Source organism: Salmo salar, chromosome 14 (genome assembly GCF_965601325.2).
Source record: "Salmo salar chromosome 14, fSalSal1, whole genome shotgun sequence".
Lineage (NCBI taxonomy): Eukaryota > Metazoa > Chordata > Actinopteri > Salmoniformes > Salmonidae > Salmo > Salmo salar.
This window is the reverse complement of record NC_138304.1, coordinates 67314031-67341066: the sequence shown is the minus strand read 5'-3', so window position 1 is coordinate 67341066 and position 27036 is coordinate 67314031. Positions and strand designations below refer to the sequence as shown.

The 27036-nt window shown below is 41.4% G+C and overlaps 2 protein-coding genes across 4 annotated transcripts in view; both read left to right on the top strand.

Annotated features, from left to right (window-relative positions):
* Window positions 1-11343, top strand: part of LOC106570056 (superkiller complex protein 2) — a 35785-nt gene extending 24442 nt beyond the window's left edge. For both annotated transcript variants that reach the window (XM_014141997.3, XM_082961103.1), the window contains 4 exons: window positions 2335-2445; window positions 7453-7671; window positions 9299-9439; window positions 10483-11343. In XM_014141997.3, coding sequence (XP_013997472.1) covers window positions 2335-2445; window positions 7453-7671; window positions 9299-9439; window positions 10483-10683 — 672 coding nt within the window. In that variant the 3' untranslated portion in view covers window positions 10684-11343. The remainder of the gene's footprint in view (window positions 1-2334; window positions 2446-7452; window positions 7672-9298; window positions 9440-10482) is intronic.
* A 431-nt stretch (window positions 11344-11774) lies between these two features.
* On the top strand, window positions 11775-26464 carry LOC106570058 (proline-rich transmembrane protein 1). Of its 2 annotated transcripts, XM_014142001.3 has the most exons (5): window positions 11775-12149; window positions 12699-12710; window positions 21089-21495; window positions 22196-22366; window positions 23089-26464. In XM_014142001.3, the coding sequence occupies exons 1-5, from the start codon at window positions 12134-12136 to the stop codon at window positions 23263-23265; spliced, it is 783 nt and encodes a 260-aa protein (XP_013997476.1). In that variant the 5' UTR covers window positions 11775-12133; the 3' UTR covers window positions 23266-26464. The 2 variants fall into 2 exon arrangements, with proteins under 2 accessions (XP_013997476.1, XP_013997477.1); XM_014142002.3 differs by lacking the exon at window positions 12699-12710 and having other exon boundaries at window positions 11776-12149.
* Window positions 26465-27036: the final 572 nt, after the last annotated feature.

Sequence of the window (27036 nt, the reverse complement as noted above, 5' to 3'; positions counted from 1 at the left end):
CTGGCTCGCACAAGCCAAGGCTCGTGCATGTCTACTGCCTTGTTCCAGGAGAAGGATGAGATGAGAACAGCAGAGCAGGGAGTTCTATAATTACCTGTGTAGGCAGTGCAGAGTCACACATCACCACTGTCTGTCTCACTGAGGCGATACATTAGGACTGTGTATCATTAGAGCCATCGCTCAGTCAGACAGTAGCCTGTGTGCTACTTCTGCTGGACTCTAATTTCTTCGGGTGATAGTGTGTGTGAGCTATCTTCTGTCTTTAATGGCATGCAGTGTCCAACGTGGGTATTTTATAAGGAGGTGAGATGGTTGTATGTGATGTAGTTATTTAGAACTCCTGTCTTTGTCACATATATATTACTTGTTAAACAAAATCTCTTTCTCTAAACAATTGTATTAGTATACAATATCATTTTTCGATTATCTGTAGTGTACGATATAGCTCAGTATTTGTATTATTTCTTTTATAAAGTATTTTTTGCTCATCTTTATCAAAGGGTCCAATAACTTAAGTGCATTCAGAAAGTATTTAGACCCCTTGACTTTTTTAAACATTTGGTTACGTTACAGCCTTATTCTAAAATGTATTAAATAGCTTTTTTTCCTCATCAATCTACACACAATCCCCCATTTTGACAAAGCAAAAACAGGTTTATAGAATGTTTTGCAAATGTATATAAAAAAAACAACAATCACATTTACCGTAATTTCCGGACTATTAAGCGCACCTGAATATAAGCCGCACCTGAATATAAGCTGCACCCACTGAATTAAAAAAATATATATTATTTTGAACATAAATAAGCCGCACATGTCTATAAGCCGCAGGTGCCTACCGGTACATTGAAGCAAATGAACTTTACACAGGCTTTAACGAAACATGGCTTGTAACAAACATAAATAGGCTTTAACGAAACACGGCTTGTAACAAAAAAAAAAAAATTAGCAGTAAGCTTTAGTTGTCTTTTTGCACTGAGTCAATTCCTCACGCTGCTGTTTCCAACGTCTTATCATTGACTCATTAAGACCAAGCTCCCGTGCAGCAGCTCTATTTCCTTTTCCAACAGCCAGATCAATCGCCTTCAACTTGAAAGATGCATCATATGCATTTCTCTGTGTCTTTGCCATGATGAGGGTGACAAAATGACTACTGTAATCAGAATGATGGGAAGTTTGAGAGCGCTCGATTTATTCTAAACAGTAAACAAAAAAGTTGTTTGACCTTAACCCGTTCGGCAATTTCATTGGTCTAATGAAAGCTTCATGCCGCCAAAAAATTGAGCACGTCACAGAATGTGTTTTTTTTTGTATACATTTTTTTGGAAAGCGGGAAAAGTCCATATATTTGCCGCGTCATTGTTTAAGCCGCGAGGTTCAAAGCCTGGGAAAGAAGTTGCGGCTTATAGTCCGGAATTTACGGTACATAAATATTCAGACCCTTTACTCAGTACTTTGTTGAAGCACCTTTGGCAGCGATTACAACCTCGAGTCTTCTTGGGTATGACGTTACAAGCTTGGCACACCTGTATTTGGGGAGTTTCTCCCGTTCTTCTCTGCAGATCCTCTCAAGCTCTGTCAGTTTGGATGGGGAACATCGCTGCACATCTATTTTCAGGTCGCTCCAGAGATATTAGATCTCTCTGTACTTTTTTCCGTTCATCTTTCCCTCGATCCTGACTAGTCCCTCAGTCCTGCGGCTGAAAAACATCCCCACAGCATGATGCAATTCCTTCGACCTCATGGCTTGGTTTTTGCTCTGACATCTGTCAACTGTGGGACCTTATGTAGACAGGTTTGTGCCTTTCCAAATCATGTTCAATCAATTTAATTTACCCCAGGTGGACTCCAATCAAGTTGTAGGAACATCTCAAGGACGATCCATGGAAGCAGGATGCACCTGAGCTCAATTTCGAGTCTCATAGCAAAGGGTCTGAATACTATTTCTGTTTTTTTGTTTTTTATAAATTTGCTAAAATTTCAAAAAACCTGTTTTCGCTTTGTCATTATGGGGTATTGTGTGTAGGTTGATGAGGAAATAAATTAATTTGATCAATTTTTGGATAAACCTGTAACGTAACAAAATTAGGAAAAAGTCAAGGGGTCTGAATACTTTCCGAATTCAATGTATGTGCGAGTGATAGCCTAGATCCATGTACAACCTTGTCTCTACAGTAAATGTATTGTAAATGAGGTGAAATTGCTTTACAGTCTATGCGATCAAATGGTTGCACTATATAGGAAGTAATTCTACAGACCTTTTCTATTACTGTTCAGAGTGCATAGATAAAGTGATTGTCTATAATAGCCATGTTGACCTCTTTCATCTGTCAGTTTCTGCGGGTGCAGGAGAGAATGAGTGTTCAGGAGGAGCTGGACAAACTGCTCTTCCTCATCTCAGACCAGTCCCTGTCTCTACTGCCAGAGTACCACCAGAGAATCAAGGTATGTCTGACTCCCGTTATCTTAATGCACGTTATATTAAACTCTCAACTTCTCATAGAGTAGCTTTCTTCCAAGGTTCCTACCTTCTAGGGAGTTTTTTCTAACCTCTGCATCGCTTGCTCTTTGGGGTTTTAGGCACTTTTTTTTACAACTGCTGATGTAAAATTACATTTGATTTAACTAGTTCATACACATGCAAGCCTCGAAATAAATGTAAAAAAAATGTTGGTAGCACTGGTGTGCCCAACTTTAAAAAGTTAGGACCGCATAACAAAATTGATTAAGGTTAAAGCATATTAGTTCTAACTGCTTCTGAAGCACATGTTGTGCTCTACAAACTAATATGTAACCCTGTAAATACATTTGTTTATTATAAAAAGCTAAAATGTTGATACAAATACCTGTCATTGAAATTAGTCATTCGTGGAATATTAGGTTTCTACGTTATGTAAAAGCTCTATTTTCCTATTGAGATTAATTACATTAAATTGTACACTTTAAGAGCGTTGAGTTTATGGTAACAACATTGCAAGAGATCTGTCATTCATTCATTGCTATGATCATTGATCTCCTGGAGAACCTATCCCTTTTCATTTCTTTCTGTGCCCACAAATGTTTGGATATACTGGTAAAGTTACCAGGTTGTTAGCTAGCTAATGAGGTAACAAACATGACTGGACAAGGTGTAAAACAAAATGGTTAATGGCCCGCGAATAGTTTTAGAGCGGTTCGCAACATGGTTTATGGATATAAAGCGCAGGCCCCCAATCCTCGACAGGAAGAAAAAAACATCTCTTCGTTCAGTAGTGCTTAAAAATGTACCTTCAACCAATCTCTAATGTAAAGCCTACACATTTGCCTGCCATTATGTCAGATCGTGACGTTGAGTTCAAATACATTTTTACCTGACCAAATTATTAGATGGCCTGCAAAAAAATAGTTTTTTTACACACTGCAAAAATGTGTGTGAACCAGAAAGAGGCTCTCTCCTCACAATGTATTGTTCATGTAGTGAGGAATTACTATCTTCAGCAGTGGAGGCTCCTCAGAGGAGGAAGGGGAGGACCATCCTCCTCAGTGAATTTCATAAATAAAAATACTAGAGGTCGACTGATTTTATGATTTTTCAACGTCGATACCGATTTATTGGAGGACCAAAAAAGCCGATACCGATTAGTCTGCCGTTTCTTTTTCTTTTTATTATTATTATTTTTATTTTTTATATACACTGCTCAAAAAAATAAAGGGAACACTTAAACAACACAATGTAACTCCAAGTCAATCACACTTCTGTGAAATCAAACTGTGCACTTAGGAAGCAACACTGATTGACAATAAATTTCACATGCTGTTGTGCAAATGGAATAGACAACAGGTGGAAATTATAGGCAATTAGCAAGACATCCCCCAATAAAGGAGTGATTCTGCAGGTGGGGACCACAGACCACTTCTCAGTTCCTATGCTTCCTGGCTGATGTTTTGGTCACTTTTGAATGCTGGCGGTGCTTTCACTCTAGTGGTGGCATGAGACGGAGTCTACAACCCATCCAGGATGGCACATCAATGCGAGCTGTGGCAAGAAGGTTTGCTGTGTCTGTCAGCGTAGTGCCCAGAGCATGGAGGAGCTACCAGGAGACAGGCCAGTACATCAGGAGACGTGGAGGAGGCCGTAGGAGGGCAACAACCCAGCAGCAGGACCGCTACCTCCGCCTTTGTGCAAGGAGGAGCAGGAGGAGCACTGCCAGTGCCCTGCAAAATGACCTCCAGCAGGCCACAAATGTGCATGTGTCTGCTCAAACGGTCAGAAACAGACTCCATGAGGGCCTGACGTCCACAGGTGGGGGTTGTGCTTACAGCCCAACACCGTGCAGGACGTTTGGCATTTGCCAGAGAACACCAAGATTCGCCACTGGCGCCCTGTGCTTTTCACAGATGAAAGCATGTTCACACTGAGCCCGTGACAGAGTCTGGAGACGCCGTGGAGAACGTTCTGCTGCCTGCAACATCCTCCAGCATGACCGATTTGGCGGTGGGTCAGTCATGGTGTGGGGTGGCATTTCTTTGGGGGGCCGCACAGCCCTCCATGTGCTCGCCAGAGGTAGCCTGACTGCCATTAGGTACCGAGATGAGATCCTCAGACCCCTTGTGAGACCTTATGCTGGTGCGGTTGGCCCTGGGTTCCTCCTAATGCAAGACAATGCTAGACCTCATGTGGCTGGAGTGTGTCAACAGTTCCTGCAAGAGGAAGGCATTGATGCTATGGACTGACCCGCCCGTTCCCCAGACCTGAATCCAATTGAGCACATCTGGGACATCATGTCTCGCTCCATCCACCAACGCCACGTTGCACCACAGACTGTCCAGGAGTTGGCGGATGCTTTAGTCCAGGTCTGGGAGGAGATCCCTCAGGAGACCATCCGCCACCTCATCAGGAGCATGCCCAGGCGTTGTAGGGAGGTCATACAGGCACGTGGAGGCCACACACACTACTGAGCCTCATTTTGACTTGTTTTAAGGACATTACATCAAAGTTGGATCAGCCTGTAGTGTGGTTTTCCACTTTAATTTTGAGTGTGACTCCAAATCCAGACCTCCATGGGTTGATAAATTGGATTTCCATTGATTATTTTTGTGTGATTTTGTTGTCAGCACATTCAACTATGTAAAGAAAAAAGTATTTAATAAGATTATTTCATTCAGATCTAGGATGTGTTGTTTAAGTGTTCCCTTTATTTTTTTTAGCAGTATATATATTTGTAATAATGACAATTACAACAATACTGAATGAACACTTTTATTTTAACTTATTAACTTTAATATAATACAGAAATCAATTTAGTCTCAAATAAATAATGAAACATGTTCAATTTGGTTTAAATAATGCAAAAACAAAGTGTTGGAGAAGAAAGTAAAAGTGCATTATGTGCCATGTAAAAAAGCTAACGTTTAAGTTCCTTACTCAGAACATGAGAACATATGAAAGCTGGTGGTTCCTTTTAACATGAGTCTTCAATATTCCCAGTTAAGAAGTTTTAGGTTGTAGTTATTATAGGAATTATAGGACTATTTATCTCTCTACCATTTGTATTTCATATACCTTTGACTATTGGATGTTCTTATAGGCACTATAGTATTGCCAGCCTAATCTCGGGAGTTGATAGGCTTGAAGTCATAAACAGCGCTGTACTTCAAGTATTGCGAATAGATGCGGTTAAACGCAGGAAAGTGCTGTTTGAATGAATGCTTACGAGCCTGCTGCTGCCTACCACCGCTCAGTCAGACTGCTCTATCAAATATCAAATCATAGACTTAATTATAATATAATACACACACAGCCTTAGGTCATTAATATGGTCAAATTGAATAATTTCGAAAACAAAACGTTTATTCTTTCAGTGAATACGGAACCGGTCCGTATTTTATCGAACGAGTGGCATCTCTAAGTCTAAATATTGCTGTTACATTGCTCAACCTGGCAAATTAATTACGGTCTTTGTTAGGAAGAAAGGGTCTTCACACATTTCTCAATGAGCCAGGCGACCCAAACTGCTGCATATACCCCGACTCTGCTTGCACGGAACGCAAGACAAGTGACACAATTTCCCTAGTTAATATTGCCTGCTAACATGAATTTCTTTTAAGTATGCAGATTAAAAAAATATATACTTGTGTATTAATTTTAAGAAAGGCATTGATGTTTATGGTTAGGTACATTGGTGAGAGTGCTTTTTTCATGAATGCCCTTGTTAAATCATCACCCGTTTGGAGAAGTACGCTTTGATTCGATGATGAATTAACTGGCACCGCATTGATTATTTGCAACGCAGGACAGGCTAGTTAAACTAGTAATATCATCAACCATGTGTAGTTAACTAGTGATTATGTTAAGATTGATTTGTTTTTTACAAGATAAGTTTAATACTAGCTAGCAACTTACCTTGGCTCCTTGCTGCACTCGCGTAACAGGTGGTCAGCCTGCCACGCAGTCTCCTCATGGAGTGCAATGTAATCGGCCATAATCGGCGTCCAAAAATACCGATTACCGATTGTTATGGAAAATTGAAATCGGCCCTATTTAATCGGCCATGCCGATTTAATCGGTCGACCTCTAGAAAATACTGAAACAATAGTTGTTCTTTTTATATAAAACTATACTAAATATGATCACATGTCACCAAATAATTGATTAAAACACACCGACAGCTGATTTGTTGTGCACTGAAGTCCACAAGCGACGGGAAAGGTGAGAGGAGGAGAGCGCGTAGATGCAAGGAATTATTGATAATGCTGTTTCTATGTGGCTGCTATGAAAGTGAACTGTGTTTGCGTGTGATTAGGGGTTAATTCATTCCGCCGATTCTGTTGGAAAAGATTTTCATAAATGGAAGCAAAAACTCCCAGCTTAAGTATGGCACCCCTCATGCCTCTATTGTAACTAATGCTTAATAATATAACTAATGATTAATAATGTTTAAAGCTCAGAAATCCAAACCTATCAGCGGTATTGAATGTGTCACTGTTTGTCAACTTGATTACTCTAATTTTCCTCAGCACATGTGCACCTACGTTGTAAACTTTCATTCATAGGCTAGGTTGTAGAAACCTCATGATGGGTATTCTGAAAATTTGAGTATCATGTAGTAGCCTAAACCTATGGATGTTACATTGAGCTGGGTGAATGGAATATTAATGACACTCATCCAATATGCTGTAATAATAATAATAAGGCCATGCTCATCATTTTTTTTATCGTCCTCATCTTAAACGGTAGCGACCGCTACTGGTCTTCAGAGATGTTTTATAACTTATCTGTATATAATTGTTGTCTGGGGCTCAAAAATCAGTAGTAGCAGTATGCAAATCAGGGAACCATATAAACAACTTTTTCACTGATGGGATTCGATTCCCAACGTTCACCAAAAATATGTTTAAATATAGTCTTTAGTATGCGAACAAACCATCACTATGTAACACCAGTGTTAAAAAGGCATTATCCCCCATCCCCAGGTGCTCCAATCCCTGCAGTACGTGGACAGTAGTGGTGCGGTGCAGCTGAAGGGCAGGGTGGCCTGCCAGATCAGTAGCCATGAGCTGCTTCTCACAGAGCTACTGTTTGAGAATGCCCTGAGCCCCCTGGCCCCTGAGGAGAGCGCCGCCCTACTGTCCTGTCTGGTCTTTCAACAGAAGACCCAGGTGGAGCCTCACATCACCAACACACTGAAGGAGGTATGGGGGACTGGGGGCAGGTGGGTGGGTTGGGGGGAGAGGGGTGGGGATGAGAGTGTGTGAGAATCTCAATTGCATTTCCTTGATTCTTTGGGTCCTCTCTTCTTGCCTCCTTCTCAAAACCCATTGGATGACAAGGTCAGAGGTCCCTCCCCTCTGACCTTGTCATCCAATGGGTTTTAAGAAGGAGGCGAGGAGAGAGGACGCAGGGAATCAAGGAAATGCAACTGAGATTCTCCCTGTGTGTGTGTGTGTGTGTGTGTATGCTGGGGTGGTAGAATGTGCTTTGTTGATGTCTACTTGGGAAGAGTTGAGGTTACACTTTTGTGTGTTTGTGTCTGTTCCCTATGTGTTATAATTGTGAAGGTTTGTGACATATACAGTACATACATTTGTTCTTCTAACTGTATTTGTTCTTCTAACTGACATATACAGTACATACATTTGTTCTTCTAACTGTACATTTCAGTGTGTCATCTTTAATGTACATGGATGGATATGTTGTCTTCTGGGCTGTAGTAGTGTCTGTCGGTCGGTCGGTCGGTCGGTCGGTCGGTCGCATGAGCTCAGGCTAGACTTCACGGCTACCTTACCCGCAGCATGCCCACCACACCTGACACACACTCTCCTGAACACACACACACACAGTGTGTGTTGTCAAGCAGCCCCACTACATGGAAGTGCTCTAAAGAGGGCTGAATTAGTGATGACCAAGGCGAGAGCCTTGTCTGGAGTGGTTTATAGGGGTGCCATCCAGGGGCGAGCATCACTGAACAATGAACACTGACAGGAACACATTCACCCAACACTGGTGACAGGGCTCCGAGTAGGGTTTCTGATGACCTGCAGCATAACACTCCGGAACTTTGGCCACTACAAAGTTTAATTTTTTTAAATCTCCCGCTTTGAGCTGGATGTGTAGTTCATACATGCGTAATCTATGCGTATAATTACTGTCTTACCTCAATTGGCCACGAAATTCCTTGATTTTCGGGAAACTGTGCTGCCCCAATTTCCCTGCATTTTCCCCCACGTGGACCAGCCCCCAAGCAATTTGAGTTCAACCAATGATCTTCAGCCCCTCACTATATGAGTGACAGCTAGCAAGATGGTCAAACAGCAGAGAGAGAGGAGAGCGCAATGACGTGCACTTATCTGCACATATGTGACACAGTGCAATTTTCGGGATCACTTTTGGCTCGTGAGCGCTACTTTACAAACTACTGGCTAAAAAGTATACAAAAGTACCGGAACATCCCTTTAACAGAGAGGAGGCTGAGGTTGCAGTGGGAAAAGTAGGGTAGATGTGATTGGAATGTGTTGTGTTTAAGTGCTCCCTGTATGACTAATCTGTGTGTCTGCATTTTGTGTCTGTCCCTGCTATCTTTCTCCCTATCTCTTTCTCAATCTCAACTCTTCTCTTTCCTTGTATTACCCCACTTTCTTCCATCACCTTTTCATTACTACCACTTCATTTCTCTCTCTCCCTCTCCTCCCCTCCCTCTCGCTTTCTCTTTGCCCTTCTCTTTACATTACCCCACTCTGGCTGTGTCCCCTGTCCATTACTTTCTTATTTCGCCCCATCTCTCCCTTCCTCCCTCCCGCTCTCCTTTCCTTTCTCCCACAGGGTATTGAGAGAGTGCTGGCGGTGGCCCAGCGTATTGGGGAGCTGCAGAGGGACTGTGGGATAACCCAGACAGTGGAAGAATTTGTGGGCCAGTTCAAGTTTGGCCTGACCGAGGTGGTCTACTGCTGGGCCAGAGGCATGGTGAGTGGCGTACGCCATCTCTGAAATGCTGGACTTCTTGATTGACCTCGTTTCAGTCAAGACACTCGTGAACACTTTCCCGCACACAGAATAAACACATTTTTTTAAATGTTCATGTTCAAGTGCTTTGTACTCCAGAACTAGGCTTAGTCTGGGTCGTGGAAACTGGCCTCTCAAAGTTATGAAAGCACTGTACTAAACTATACTGCAGCTTTTCCCAAACTAGGGGTCACGACCACGTGTGGGGTTGCGAGAGAGAACTCTGAAATAAAACATTTTTAAAAAGCACGCTTGGTTCATAGAACCCGGGATTATGTCAGTAGCCTCCGGTAGCCACTAGACGAGGTTTTAATAAACAGAGTGGTTTCTGTTTTCTTCCTGCAAATGTGACTATCTTTTGAACGGTTTAAGCAACAAAATATTACGACACTATCACTGAAAGATAAGACTCTCAGGAATGTGTCTTCTGTTTACCTCTACTCTGCCCACTAGCCTCGTTAGAAGAGAGTGGACAAGACCAGGCACTAAATCAGACTGGGGGAAAAATAACAATCAATGCTTATGTTATTTTCTACCTAGAAGATCATGCAAAATTATTGCCTGATGATCTTCTGAACTTCCCAATAAGTTTCTGATGCAATTCAGTCACTTCAAACCATACTTCCTTCAGATAGAAATACTGTCAAAAGTACTGTCAGACTGATTTGTAATAGGCTGTCATAGCCCCCTTCAAAATAAGTGAACATTGGCTGTTGATTACATCACTTTTATAAAATGGTGTGGTCTGGGATTTCTTTTTTAATTTCAAAATGGGGTCACGGGACAAAAAAGTATGGGGACACATGCTATATTGTATCTAAAGTTGAAACTAACTGATATCCATACCTCCTGTCCTGTACTTTATTTTATTTAACCTTTTATTTCATCAGGAAAGTCTCATTGAGACACAGTCTCTTTTACAGGGGAGATCAAGAAGGCAGCAGTCCTGTACTGAACTCACTCTGTCTATACAAACTGCTGTCCCTTCCTATTTCCTGTCCCAGCCATTTGCAGAGATTGCCCAGTTAACAGACGTCCAGGAGGGCACGGTGGTGCGCTGCATCCAGAGACTAGACGAGGTGCTGAAGGAGGTGCGCCAGGCGGCCCGCATCGTGGGAGACTCGGTCCTGGGCAGCAAGATGGAGAAGGCCTCCCTGGCCATCCGCAGAGACATCGTGTTCACTGCCTCACTCTACACACACTGAGATAGGGAGGGGAGAGAAGGAGGGGGAGAGGAAAAGGGAGAGAGAGGGTGTAGATAGTGTTTGTATAGTACTGTAGGTGAAAGTGTGCCAACGGAGCGAAGGAAGAAAGGAGGGAGTGGAGAGTAAGAGAGGGCGAGTCAGTGTGTGTTACTGTATAGGTGAGAAAGTGGGGTGTCGATACTGTATAGGTGAGAGAGTGGGGTGTCGATACTGTATAGGTGAGAGAGTGGGGTGTCGATACTGTATAGGTGAGAGAGTGGGGTGTCGATACTGTATAGGTGAGAAAGTGGGGTGTCGATACTGTATAGGTGAGAGAGTGGGGTGTCGATACTGTATAGGTGAGAAAGTGGGGTGTTGATACTGTATAGGTGAGAGAGTGCCAAGGTGCCTTAGCCAAGTACCAAGCTCGGTCAGCGTGTGTGTTTATGGTGAAAGAGAGGGTGAGTGTGTGAGGAAGGGATCAGTTAGTGTGCTTGTGATGAAAGTGAGGGTGTGTATGTGTGAGTATGTATGGACATACTATTGTTTACATGAGTCCTGATGAAATTGCTTGACATGGAAAGGGAATGTGCTTAAACAAATCAGACCAAAATAGTAATGACATGAAGGAAATGGTTTGTAATGTATTGCACAGTAATAAAATCAACTGTAGACTACCAATTGACAGTTTTTTTTCTTCATATATTGTCCCCCAAGGTCTTGTGTGATGTCTAAGTGTGTGTATGCTTGAGTCTAACATTGGTTTAAATGATGACACTGTGAACTACTGCTCTTGCTGTATACTGTAGGAACAAAAATCGGTGCATATCCTATTCTATAAAATACAGTAAAACAATCCTATTCATGTCATTTACAGTCATCTAACCCTGATCAAAACTATCATCAGTTTTAGAGTCATGCCCATGTCCAGCAAAAGCGTTGCATGTCATGACAGCAAGATGATTCTCCAGCATCCACGAGGATAAAGAGGGAAAGGTTTTCAGCATAGTATACGAAGTATTCAAATCCAATATCGGGTCGCCTCCAAAATAGATTTGTTTCGGCTTTTCCATCTCAGTGGCATATGTATTTCCCAGTCTCGACTGTCTCTTTAAGACAACGATAGCTGTGTCTGATTAATTCAATGTAACTAGAGATGCATTGGAGAAACCCACTTTCCGCTATTAAGGTGGATGTACCAGCTACAGATGGAGTGTGAATAAACTGTACATTTCTTTCCTAATTGGTCGTTATAATCGGATAATCCAATTGGCCGTTAACATATAAAGTTATCCAGTGATACCTTTACTATAGGCCACGGATGTGGAGATAAAAAAAATAAAAAATTGCTGGAAATTGAAGTCTCAATAATTTCACATTTCCCTTAGAGGATTTACCAGAAGTCGTATTGCAGAAATAAGAATATTTACATTAAATTGTTTGGAGGGGAGTTTTATTCTGACTGCACGAAATGTCGGAAAAACACGGTAAGCTTTTATTCTCTGGTTCTGTTGCGTCTTTTATGTCAGCACTGTAATTGATAATTGAGCCAATTCTTCCACTCCTCCGCTGTCTATTCTCTCCGTTGCATTGTGATAAATGTGTATATTTCGGATAATTGTTTGGCTATAGGGTGTTTTGGTGATTTTGGAGGTGGATTATTGTAACAATTGGCTACATGGTGACGCACGATATCTCTGTTTCCATCTTCTACATTTTCAGCTCCCCATGTCAACATCTCCGACAAACTCATCCTACTTATCTGCATGCGCTGCATCTGTAGTACACTGCCCCCCCCCCCCCCCCCCCCCCCCAAAATAGACAGCTCTCTCTATTTCATCACCTATGCATGCACATTTATTTAAATGACTACAATGAAGTAACGTTTTGCGCGTGCATGTGGTTGTTTCCCTGCGTGCGGACAGTGCGTGTGCGTGTGTACGGTGTATCAGGGTGTGATGTTAACATAAAAAAATGCACTACAATAATTTGCTTCATTTGTCCCTTTTAACTTCCCTGGATTCACTGTAACCTAGGAGGTTACCAAGGTAAGCGCCATGTCACTGAGTGAGATGCCTCCCTGTATAGAGAGGCCTACAGTGCATGTTCATGACATTCTCACATCTCAATGAATGAAGTGCATAGGCTATATAGCCTCATCACGTGCTGGACACACAAACACACCTCTGAGGTTTTGTTTTATGTATCAGAATAGACAGAATAATGTAATCCAATATGGATGATAAGACATGCCAGATAAAAGGTATTTTTCACTGGAGATATGGCAACAGATATAGACAAGCCTATTCCCCTTAATAATAAACATACCCAAAGGAGACCTATTATGATTTGCCTATAGATCTACGCTGAACAAAAATATAAATGCAACATGCAACAATTTCAAAGATTTTTCTGAGTTACAGTTCATATAAGGAAATCAGTCGATTGAAATAAATTCATCATGCTTATCGATGGATTTCACATGACTGGGAATACAGATGTGCATCTGTTGGTCACAGATGGCTTTTAAAAAAATGTAGGGGTGTGGATCAGAATACCAGTCAGTATGTGGTGTGACCCCTATTTGCCTCATGCAGCGCGACACATCTCCTTCGCATAGAGTTGATCAGGCTGTTGATTGTGGCCTGTGGAATGTTGTCCCACTCCTCTTCAATGGCTGTGTGAAGTTGCTGGATATTGGTGGGAACTGGAACACGCTGTCGTACACGTCAATCCAGAACTTCCCAAACATGCTCATGGCTGACATGCATGCAGGCCATGGAAGAACTGGGACATTTTCAGCTTCCAGGAATTAATTACAGATCCTTGCGACATGGGGCCGTGCATTATTACGCTGAAACATGAGGTGATGGCAGCGGATGAATAACACGACAATGGGCCTTAGGATCTCGTCATGGCATCCCTGTGCATTCAAAATGCAATTGTGTTCGTTGTCTGTAGCTTATGCCTGCCCATATCGTAACCCCACCGCCACCAAAGGGCACTCTATTCACAACATTGACATCAGCAGTCAGTTGAAACCGGGATTCGTCCGTGAAGAGCACACTTCTCCAGCGTGCCAGTGGCCATCGAAGGTGAGCATTTACCCACTGAAGTCGGTTACAACGCCAAACTGCAGTCAGGTCAAGACCCTGGTGAGGATGACGAGCACGCAAATGAGCTTCCCAGAGACGGTTTCTGACAGTTTGTGCTGAAATTCTTCGGTTGTACAAACCCACAGTTTTTGCAAACCCACAGTTTCATCAGCTGTCCGGGTGGCTGGTCTCAGATGATGCCGCAGGTGAATAAGCCGGATGTGGAGGTCCTGAGCTAACGACTTTGGAGGTGGCTTATGGTAGAGAAATGAACATTAAATTCTCTGGCAACAGCTCTGGTGGACATCCCTGTAGTCAGCATGCCAATTGCATGCTATCTCAAAACTTGTGACTGTGTTGTGTGACAAAACTGCACATTGTAGAGTGGCCTTTTATTGTCCACAGCACAAGGTGCATCTTTGTAATGATCATGCTGTTTAATTAATCAACTTTTTAAAATGCCACACCAGTCAGATGGATGGATTATCTTGGCAAAGAAGAAATTCGCACTAACAGGGATGTAAACAAATCTGTGCACAAAATTTAAGAGAAATAAGCTTTTAATTTCAGATCACTTTACATGTTGCGTTTATATTTTTGTTCAGTATACAACATAAGACATTTTGAATGATCAAACTATATATGTTCTTTGGTTTTAGTTCACCATTAGACTACTGGGTTTCATGCAGGCCTATACTGAACCTAATGGTCTATTTGGTATAAAGTATGGCTTAGTTGTGAATGGGCCATTAATTTAAACAGCCAATGAAAGTATACATTAGTGCTTATTATTCATTTGGATCTGATAGTGAACTGGCCGTGTATCACATGTCCCCCAATCATCCACTATTCCCCTTCTTTTCTTCACTGTTGTCCTTTATCTTTCACCCATTTTACTATGTCTCCCATCTCATCCTATTAATCAGATTTCTCTGTTTCGCATTCAGTCCCTGTTGAGTGCCATGTGCCCTTTAACAGGTGTCCCTCCTTCTGTGTCAGCATCCAATCCCTCTTCTTCTGTGTCTGAGTGGTCTTACTCTCACAGTGGTGACAGTGTTAGTGGGTTATGTAATGCCTGTGTGTGTCCACAAGCACAACTCATCTCTCATCACTCATTATCTCCCCACCTCTCTCTCTCTCTCTCTCTCTCTCTCTCTCTCTCTCTCTCTCTCTCTCTCTCTCTCTCTCTCTCTCTCTCTCTCTCCCCATCTCTCTCTCTCTCTCTCTCGCTCTCTCCCCACCTCTCTCTCTCTCTCTCTCTCTGTCTGCCTCATCAACTGCTGAATAGGCTAGTCAGCATGCTGTGAATTCCTGTATTGTACAAAGTGAACCTGGCTACTGTGTGAACGTGGGGATTTTTGTTTCTCTCTGCGTGAAATGTATTCAACATTTTCCCACGCTATACATGTCTGTGTGGTTTACATACCGGTAGGGGAAAAAACTACAGTGCTCGTTAGGGTTGCACATTTTGGGGAATATTCAGAGGTGGAAACTTTCCGTGGGAATAAATGGGAATTAACGGAAATATATGCGAATTAATATTAATACCATTTAAATGTAGATGTTTTTTTGGATTGGATATATTTACCATATCATATAGAGACAGAAACTTAAACCTTTTACCTTATCATAAGTAGACATAATTGCAAATGATTAAATCCTTCCAATAGAAATAAAAAAAGAATTTAGTTACGAATTGAACTTTAATTAATTAGTTGACTCTTCACATGGGATGATTTCACTGAACAACAAAAGAAAGGCAATATTGAATGATCCCCAATGATCCATTGCGTCTCCCAAAAACATTTTCAACATACATCTGTAAAATGGTAGTCTAGAAATGAAAGCTTTGGTTGTCTTCCTCTCAGGCTTCCATGTCTTCTCCCTGGACCTCTTCAATGTCCACCTCTTGAACATCAGACTCTGAGGCCTCATCTTCACTGTCACTTTCCAACCTTGTTGAGGATGGCTCGTTGTCAGGCTCAAAAAGCCTCAAATTTGCCCGGATGGCCACCAATTTTGTATTGGTCAGCCTGTTGTGTGCTTTGGTGTGTGTGTTCCCAAACAAGGACCAGTTGCGCTCTGAGGCGGCTGATGTTGGTGGGATTTGGAGGATGATGGAGGCAACAGGGGAAAGAGCCTCAGATCCACCAGGTGGCTGATGAGATAAGTTGGTACGACTGCCATATTGCATCTCCATCCCAAAGCCCTTGCTTGGACGTGTACTTCGCCAGACTGCCAAGAACCTTGCCCTCATCCAGGCCAAGGTGGCGAGACACGGTAGTGATGACACCATAGGCCTTGTTGATCTATGTGCCAGACAGAATGCTCTTGCCAGCATACTTGGGGTCCAACATGTACACTGCGGCGTGTATGGGCTTCAGGCAGAAGTCTTCATGCTTTTTGAGGTATTTCTTCTCTTATATCTGCAAGCAGAGTCTGAACATCAGACAGGATGACATTGTCTCCCTCAATTCGTAGCATGGGTGCTGCTATAGGTTTCAGGAGTTTCAGGCTACTTACCACTCTCTCCCAAACTACATCATCCAGGAGGATCCTCTTGATGGGGCTGTCCATATCGGGAGACTGTGATATGGCCATTTCTTGGAGAGACTCCTTCCCCTCCAGGAGACTGTCAAACATGATGACAAGACCACCCCAACAGGTGTTGCTGGGCAGCTTCAATGCGGTGCTCTTATTCTTCTCACTTTGCTTGGTGAGGTAGATTTCTGCTATAACTTGATGACCCTTCACCTACCTAACAATTTCCTTGGATCTCTTGTAGTGTTTCCATTGTTTTCAGAGCCATGATGTCCTTGAGGAGCAGATTCAATGCATGAGCAGCACAGCTAATGGGTGTGATGTGAGGGTAGGACTCCTCCACTTTAGACCAATCAGCCTTCATGTTCGCAGCATTGTCTATCACAAGTGCAAATACCTTCTGTGGTCCAAGGTCATTGATGACTGCTTTCAGCTCATCTGCAATGTAGAGACCGGTGTGTCTGTTGTCCCTTGTGTCTGTTCTCTTGTAGAATACTGATTGAGGGGTGGAGATGGTGTAGTTAATTATTCCTTGCCCACGAACATTCAACCACCCATCAGAGATGATTGCAATACAGTTTGCTTTCTCCATGATTTGCTTGACCTTCACTTGAACTCTGTTGAACTCTGTATCCAGCAAATGAGTAGATAAAGCATGTCTGGTTGGAGGGGTGTATGCTGGGCGAAGAACATTCATAAATCTCTTCCAATACACATTGCCTGTGAGGATCAGAGGTGAACTAGTTGCATACACAGCTCGAGCAAGACATTCATCAGCATTTATCAGACTACTTTCCTCCGTTGAGTCAAAAAAACTTCTGATTCCAGGAGGACCATGAGCTGTTGCTATCGATAAGGTGTCTGATTCATCATTTTCATCTCGAATAGAAGTAGAAGGACTTTGTCAGAGATTGCTTGTTGTGAGTGCTGAGGGAACTTTATGCACTTGGCCAGATGATTCTGCATCTTTGTTGCATTCTTCACATATGATTTGGCACAGTATTTGCAAATGTACACAGCTTTTCCTTCTACATTAGCTGCAGTGAAATGTCTCCACACATCAGATAGTGCCCGTGGCATTTTCCTGTAAAGATTAGAAAAACATTAGTAAAAAAACAACAAATACAATTCCATGTACAGATAAGTAGTTAAGCAGTTAGATTAAACAACTCCTTTGTAAGATACATGTTTTAAAATGAAACATGTATGGAAACAGGTGAATTAACCTGTTAGGGACAGATGTTCCGCTAGCGGAATGCCTCACCAATATCCAATGGTATAGCGAAATACAAATACCTAAAAAATGCAAAAACTTACATTTCTCAAACATATGACTATTTTACACCATTTTAAAGACAAGACTCTCCTTTATCTAACCACATTGTCCGATTTCAAAAAGACTTTACAACGAAAGCAAAACATTAGATTATGTCAGGAGAGTACCGTCCCAAAAATAATCACACAGCCATTTTCAAAGCAAGCATATATGTCACAAAAACCAAAACCACAGCTAAATGCAGCACTAACCTTTGATGATCTTCATCAGATGACACTCCTAGGACATTATGTTATACAATACATGCATGTTTTGTTCAATCAAGTTCATATTTATATCAAAAACCAGCTTTTTACATTAGCATGTGATGTTCAGAACTAGCATACCCACCGCAAACTTCCTGTGAATTGACTAAATTACTCACGATAAACGTTGACAAAAAACATAACAATTATTTTAAGAATTATAGATACAGAACTCCTTTATGCAATCGCGGTGTCCGATTTTAAAACAGCTTTTCGGTGAAAGCACATTTTGCAATATTCTGAGTACATAGCCCGGCCATCATGGCTAGCTAATTTGACACCCACCAAGTTTGGCCCTCACCAAACTCAGATTTACTATAAGAAAAATTGGATTACCTTTGCTGTTCTTCGTCAGAATGCACTCCCAGGACTTCTACTTCAACAACAAATGTTGTTTTGGTTCGAAATAATCCATAGTTATATTGAAATAGCTCCGTTTTGTTCGTGCGTTGAGGTCAGTATCCGAAGGGTGACGCGCGGGCGCATTTCGTGACAAATAATTTCAAAATATTCCATTACCGTACTTCGAAGCATGTCAAACGCTGTTTAAAATAATTTTTTATGCTATTTTTCTCGTAAAATAGCGATAATATTCCAACCGGCGACGTTGTATTCATTCAAACACTGAAAGAAAAACATGGAGTCGTCTCGTGCATGCGCGCTCCAGTGTCATTGTTCTCAGCAGGACCACTCACAAAAACTCCTGCTGTTTTTTGCCCAGAGACTGGAGAGCTCTCATTCCACTTTCTGGCGCCTTCTGAGAGCCAATGAAAGCCTTAGAAAATGTCACGTTACAGCAGAGATACTGTATTTTTGATAGAGATGCCCTAGAAGGAGAACAAATTGTCAGACAGGGCACTTCCTGTATAGAATCTTCTCAGGTTTTGGCCTGCCATATGAGTTCTGTTATACTCACAGACACCATTCAAACAGTTTTAGAAACGTTAGAGTGTTTTCTATCCAAATCTACTAATTATATGCATATTCTAGTTTCTGGGCAGGAGTAGTAACCAGATTAAATCGGGTACGTTTTTTATCCGGCCGTGAAAATACTGCCCCCTATCCCAAACAGGTTAACATTCCACAGTTAGCGGGCTCAAGCAAGTTAAAACCCACATGGTAGCAAAAACTAACTAGCAGAAATTGTTAGCAAGTTAGAAATGATTTAAACACACTTTGCTGTAGGCTACTATTTACTAGTTAACAAAAAATCATGTATGTCAAATAAAATATATTCACCCCACCTAGTATTATAATCAAAACTTACCAGAATGCATGTAGTCCTTGGCTCAGAGAGTGTAGTAGTGTGGGTTTAATAGCATCTCATTAGTGTGCAAGATCTTGAGAATCAGCTGTACATGTGATGGAAGACTGCACTGCACATGTGATGGAAGAATGCACTGTACATGCAGAGGGTTGCAATTCCATTGAATTGGGGATAGTTTAACCAAAATATGCCAAAAGACCTAGAATTGCCTTATGTGTATCCCACAAAAAAAGGTTCACTGTTATTAGGTAACTTTTTTGATGAATTTATGCCAAATTCCCAAATTCCAGGGCTTAAAACCTCTTACATCTAGATGTGCCGCTAGCGGAATGCCTCGCCAATATCCAATGATAGAGCGTGGGGCGAATTACAAACTCCTCAAAATCCCCAAACTTCCATTTTTCAAACATATGACTATTTTACACCATTTTAAAGACAAGACTCTCCTTTATCTAACCACATTGTCCGATTTCAAAAAGGCTTTACAACGAAAGCAAAACATTAGATTATGTCAGGAGAGTACCCAGCCAGAAATAATCACACACCCATTTTTCAAGCTAGCATATAATGTCACAAAAACCAAAACCACAGCTAAATGCAGCACTAACCTTTGATGATCTTCATCAGATGACACTCCTAGGACATTATGTTATACAATACATGCATGTTTTGTTCAATCAAGTTCATATTTATATCAAAAACCTGCTTTTTACATTAGCATGTGATGTTCAGAACTAGCATACCCACCGCAAACTTCCTGTGAATTTACTAAATTACTCACGATAAACGTTCACAAAAAACATAACAATTATTTTAAGAATTATAGATACAGAACTCCTTTATGCAATCGCGGTGTCCGATTTTAAAATAGCTTTTCGGTGAAAGCACATTTTGCAATATTCTGAGTAGATAACCCGGCCATCATGGCTAGCTATTTTGACACCCACCAAGTTGGCACTCACCAAACTCAGATTTACTATAAGAAAAATTGGATTACCTTTGCTGTTCTTCGTCAGAATGCACTCCCAGGACTTCTACTTCAACACCCAATGTTGTTTTGGTTCCAAATAATCCATAGTTATATCCAAATAGCTGCGTTTTGTTCTTGCGTTCAAGACACTATCCGAAGGGTGACGCTCCGGCGCATTTCGTGACAAAAAATTTCAAAATATTCCATTACCGTACTTCGAAGCAAGTCAAACGCTGTTTAAAATCAATTTTTATGCGATTTTCCTCATAAAATAGCGATAATATTCCGACTGGGAGACCTTGTTTTCGTTCAAACACTGAAAATAGAAAATGGAGTCTTCACATGCACGCGTGCGCCAGTGTCATTGTTCTCAGACCGACCACTTTCCAAAACCCCTACTGTTTTTCGCCCAGGGACTGCAGAGTCATCATTCAACGTTCTGGCGCCTTCTGAGAGCCGATGGGAGCCTTAGAAAATGTCACGTTACAGCAGAAATCCTGTATTTTTGATAAAGAGGCTATAGAAGGACAAGAAATGGTCAGAGAGGGCACTTCCCATATAGAATCTTCTCAGGTTTTGGCCTGCCATATGAGTTCTGTTATACTCACAGACACCATTCAAACAGTTTTAGAAACTTTAGGGTGTTTTCTATCCAAATGAAATAATTATATGCATATTCTAGTTTCTGGGCAGGAGTAATAACCAGATTAAATCGGGTACGTTTTTTATCCGGCCGTGAAAATACTGCCCCCTATCCTAAACAGGTTAACTTCCCATGGAAAAATTCTGAAAATATTCCGGAAATTTACTGGAAAGTTTCCAACCCTTTGCACCCTAGTGCTTGTATTGCGGAAGCGGAGACCAACGTAAGTGATGGCAAGTTAGATAACATTTCTGCCTACTCTTCTCTCTCTCTCTCTTTCTCTTTCATTTTTTGTCTCGCTAATTAATTTCTATCTCTTCCTCTCTCAGGTCTGGAGGACACCAATCGCCAGGCCATGTCCCAACCCATGCAGCAAATGCAGCCCCCTCCATACCTCCCCTCCCAGGATCTTAACATGGGCCAACAACACTCCAACATGCAACACTCCAACATGCAACACTCCAACATGCAGCACCCCAGCATGGCCCCTCAGACCGGCTGTGGCCCCCAGCCCAACTACCCCCCTCCACCCCCGCCCCCTGGCTCCGATGGCTACCAGGAGACTCAGTTCCACAATGGCTCCTACGGACACCCAGGGGCCCCACAGGGCTACACAGTCCAGACCCAGGGCCCGGGAGGGGGGGTCCCACATGCCCCTGTGGGGTACTTTCAACCAGGATACCCTCTCCAGCTGCAGCCCTGCACAGCCTACGTTCCTGTCTACCCCGTGGCGTCGGTGAGTCAATGACTTCAACTACAATAGCAGTCATCGTTTGAACACAAGAAATGTTTCATTGATGGATGATATGTAATACGTCATTGCATTGCAAAGCATTTTGTGTTTGTCGAAAAGACAACAAAGCGTACGAGGATGATATGCTCATCCAAATCTGTAGAAAACCGGTGCTGGGTGGGCAAAAATATACAAGAACGGAAAGGCCCGCACAAGGTATAATACTGCTCCCCAGTCCTTTACTTCCTCACCATGATAGATTATGTAGTGGAGAATGAGTCACCCACATAGCCAATGTGCACTGGTTCTTAGATTAAGGCTGTAGAAAGAAAACATTGGTTTGCTCCTCTTGAGGGGTAGAGGAAAATTCAAAAGGCTTTTCCAAGGTCAGTGGCTGTAAAGAGATCAAGCATCTCACACTAGGAGTGCTGGTTTTGGATCAGTTTTGCCTACTAGATCACAGTGAATAAGATTACATGGACAGGGGGGACCTGATCCAAGATAAACACTCCTAATCTGAGACGCTTGATACAGTACATACAGCCCAGGTCACAACAACTTCCGGGAGCCACTGTTATATGATACCTTTGTGTGTCCTCTCTCTCCCTCTCTCTATCTTCCCCCCCTATCTCTTGCACCCTTTCTTTCTTTCTTTCTCTCTCTCTCTCTCTCTCTCTCTCTCTCTCTCTCTCTCTCTCCTCAGGGGCAGCCCTACCAGGGGATGCCCCAGGGCCAGATGGGCATGCAGATGCCCCATGGCATCGCCCTGATGGAGCCACGGCGCCCGCCTCACGACTACCTGCCAATCGCTGTGCTCACCACCGTTTGCTGCTTCTGGCCAACAGGAATCATAGCCATCATCAAGGCAGTACAGGTTGGTATTAGGCTAGCACATGATCATACAGAACACTAGAATGGACATTGGCATCCCAGGAACGGGATAACAAGACAACCATCAGGGTCAGGGCAAACCTTCCTTCTAGAAACTCATCGAATAGGGTCAAATGTTGTATGAAACTTAAACGTTTGTAGATAAGTCTGCACAGTATGTTTGTTAGCTAGCCAGTCAGTTTTAGTGGAATGATTTATTGAGTATTTTGTTGTATCTCTATGTGTATTAAAGTATTATGTTCGTTGTTTATATGCTGGCTTTGTTAGTTAGCTTGATCATTATGCACAACACTCTACAACAGCCTACATTATGTAATTGCAGCATTGTTTACACAGGTTAAAATAGATTTTCACTTTGGGCTTGCTTCCGATGTGTTTTTTTGTTGAGCTAAGCTGACAACAAGGCGTAGATAGGCCTGCAAGCTTAGAGCTTTAACCATTAGTATGTTTGATTAATTTAAGGCCTGATAAATTGTGTTTTGTTGCTTTTTGTGTGGGCATGTGCTGTTGTCAACACCTCTCTCTCTCTCTCTCTCATTCTCTCATTCTCTCTCTCAACTAAATTCAGAAGTTGCTTTAATAGCATGAAATACATTCTATAAATATGGCCAAAGCATTCCAAAAACCATATTTGTGAGGGGGGGGAAAAACTCTCTCTCTCTCTCTCTCTCTCTCTCTCTCTCTCTCTCTCTCTCCCTCCCTCAGGTGCGTACGGCGGTGGCCAGGGGGGACATGGTGATGGCAGAGATAGCGTCCCGCGAGGCGCGTAACTTCTCCTTCATCAGCCTGGCGGTGGGCATTGCCTCCATCGTTCTGTGTACCATCCTCACCGTGGTAGTCATCATTGCCTCCCAACACCATGACGACGACTGGGAACCCTAATACATAACTCAGTGTGGCATCATGGGATATGTAGTTTTGGGTGGAGATAGAAGAATAAGGGCACTGAAATGCACACTCTGATACTGGTATGTTATATTGGAAGTATATATGTGTATATATGCACCCTGTGTACTGTATATACAGTTCTGACCTACTGACTACTTACAGGCTGAGAAACAATCACAGCTAATATTCAAATGCCAAAACAAATAGGTGCCCATTATGGGCCAGTATTACTTACCACTGTAACCATTTATATTCAGATATAATAGTACTCCATAGCGCTTATGGGGGAAAACAGAGTACATACACAGAGGAATTGAATGGCAATTCCACCACTTTTCAACCTAATTTTCATGATCTCCTGTAACAATACTAGTGTCATATGTGAAAAGAGCACCTGACGTCATCAAAAGTTAAAACATTGAAACAGTGATTTTCAAACACTATCAGATTCTCAGTGATGTGGGGAGTATGAAAATATTCTCCATCTGGCTAGAAACTCATTGCAGTTTACTTTTAATCCTAGCTTGTGATGTTCCAGAAAAGCATGTTTTTAGGACTATTCTTCTTCTTTTTTTAACCACAGATCATAGAAATGCAGTATTTTCACATATATAGATACTGGTATGATGCTGGAGATAATGAAAATGAGGTTGAAAAGTGGTGGAATTGCCTTTTAACTATGAATTATTTATGAATTACTGATTAATTTATGGTCCCCTCGAACCTAGGTAGACTAAACCATGGTCACACTGTATCACAAAACTGCCAAATAGATCACAAATCATAGCTGAAATGACTTCCCTATATAATTAGTATTTTATGAAGAGATTGTTTTGAATTACTTCAAAAATAAATACTTTTATTGAATTGTTTTTGTAGTCATGTATAGTTTTTGATTTATTATGATTTTCAGAAACATGCGCCATCTAGTGAAAGTATATTTTATATTTATTTAAAGGATAGAATAAATTACAGTATAACAGACTGCCAAACATTGCCATTCATTTTATACACAATCAAATGGAAAGTAAATCAAGTCATGATATAGTTGACTAATTATGAGATCAAACTATGAATAAGATGAAAAAATATTGAGATTTTTCTTTTGAGATGAATGACATCTCTATTTAAAGTTGTGTTGATGGAGAGAAACTTGGTTGTTGACAAAATGTTTGTTGCATAAGACTATTTAATACTTGTTCACTTTATTTATGTATGTATTAATATATTTTGTAGCATAAGACTGTATAATACTTGTTCACTTTATTTATTTCTGTATGTATTTATCTATATTATAATTTATTCATTTGTTTATTTATATAATATATTTTTTCATAGCTTTTTTGAATGTCACCCTGTTTAAAATGTTTACCTTTATTTAACTAGGCAAGTCAGTTAAGAACAAATTCTTATTTTCAATAACGGTCTAGGAACAGTGGGTTAACTGCCTTGTTCAGGGGCAGAACAATAGATTTTTACCTTGTCAGCTCGGGAATTTGATCTTGCAACCTTTCGGATACTAGTCCAACGCTCTAACCACTAGGCTACCTGCCGACCATTATGTTTTAGTTGAAATCAATATTTTCTTGTACCCATATTAGCCTACAAACCTTGAAACTAGAGGAAATTGGATGATGTTTGGGATGATTTGCACTTCCAGTAGGCTTAGAATTGCTTTCTACTAGGTTTTTATACAATTCAATAGAAAAGGGTAGAATTATAGAAATGGACACATTTAAAACAACAATTGCTTGCCTGATTAAAGTGGTTGACCCATTTTCTAATGTCACAGACGTAAAGTATTGCAGTACTAAGACAAAAAGCAACACATTAATGGAAAGTGCTTGGACGGACGCAATATTAAAAAGGGTATGTAATTATACATAGGGCTAGTGAGGTGTACATTTGAGAAATTGCTGCTTTTGCAAATAATGTTTTGCAAATATTGAATACGGTCATATTTGGCAGTACAAGAGTATTATCTTAGTTAATAGTTTCTCAGTGTAAAAAGGTTGTAGGCAAAGGACTTATAGGATACAGACAAAAACTCTGTTGTGCACGCCATTGTGAACCATTATTACAATTCTCTCAGCTAAACGCCTCCCTAATTTCCTTCGCTGATAATATGGGTTGCGTCAAACACATTTGGTCTCTAATCTAGCCTATCACGTTATGAGGTGTGTTGCCCCATGTTATAGAGAGCCAAGAGGGCTGTTGTGGGACAGTACGCGCTGAAATGACCTGAGCCGGAATCAGTGGAGCAGAAATACTGATGGTGGCTCTGAAAACGAATGTCTCTGAGGAGAGAGAGAGAAAAAAATCAATGCCTAATATATATTGTGGCATTTTCCTCTCCTCGACTTGTTTCTATTACCCCAAGCCCCCTCTCTCTCTCTGTTTCTCTTTCTGCTGTCCATTGCAAAATTGGGACTGTAATTCTCAACATATCTCTAATCTGCTTGTCCTTTATCTTCTGTTTTCAATTCCTATGATAATGCTTTTTTTTTTTTTTTTTTAAGAAAATGAAGTTGGTCAGAAGTATTGAGAATGTATTGTTTCTTGTGAAGGACCATGATAACTTATTTGAATATTGTATTATGGTGTTTGAAGTTTAATTCTGAAAGTATTATTACTATGGCTATTATGATTCTGTTACGTGGTAATCACTTTTGCATTTGATTATCACTGCTGTATTTATAATGTACATTGTATTTGGAGAATACTGTATGTTCTGAATCTGATAACATGGTATTCTAGAAATATGTTAAGAGAGCAAAGTAAGCACAGTATTGTGACTCGTAGTGCTGTTACTCACCTCTATACAAGAGAAGTATTGGTATAGAACGTGTGTATGCTTTTTAGACTCCCTCCTAGCATATCTAGTTGTGTTTAGATCTACACTGTGCTCTTCCCACATACTTGCTTTCTAAGGCATTTCTATGTCATTGTTGATGACAGGCTGGGCAAATGCTACTGCTTCTTTGCGGTATTGATACCTTTTCTCTGAGCATGTAAATGTAATGGATTGGCGTGTTCAAAGTGGCTGGCGAATCACAGTGTACATGAACTTCTCTTGGGGTTCATTTCAGTTCATGAATGTTACACATGCATTTGTTGTGTATGAATTCAATTGTTTGAATAAAATACGATTTACTGGGTTGAGCAAGACCGAGTAACAGTGATGTGTACTCTACATCTCTCTCTCTGTCTCTTCTCTCTCTTTCTCTCTCTGTGGCCTTTCCTCTCCCTACGTCTCTTAAGTGCTATTTATAGTTGGCCCGGATTCCTCCATCCTTGTACAATATCTCTTTCTCTCCCTGTCAGAACATGAACTATCTTTCAATAGCTAGGTCTTAATCACATATCAGAGTGCAGCCTCAATGGTATTTCCTTCTAGTCCCATTATTACAGCGCCAGCGTTTCTGTTTGTCTTTTTGCACCGTCTCAAGAGGGCCTATGTCATGTGTATTTTTACTATATTTTTTTCCATGTAGATAACGCAAGAGCTGAACCGCAGCATAAAACATTAAAACATCTCTATACTCCTCGTCCCATTGATTGCTTATAGATATTACACTTGCTGGTTGAGTGCACATCTATCCCCAGATAGACACAGAGTCCAGAGGAGGCTGGTGGGAGGAGCTATAGGAAGACGGGCTCATTCCAATGGCTGGGATGGAATAAATTCTACGGTATCAAACACACATATGGAAACCGTTACCTTTATTCCATTCAAGCCATTACACTGAGCCCGTCCTCCTATAG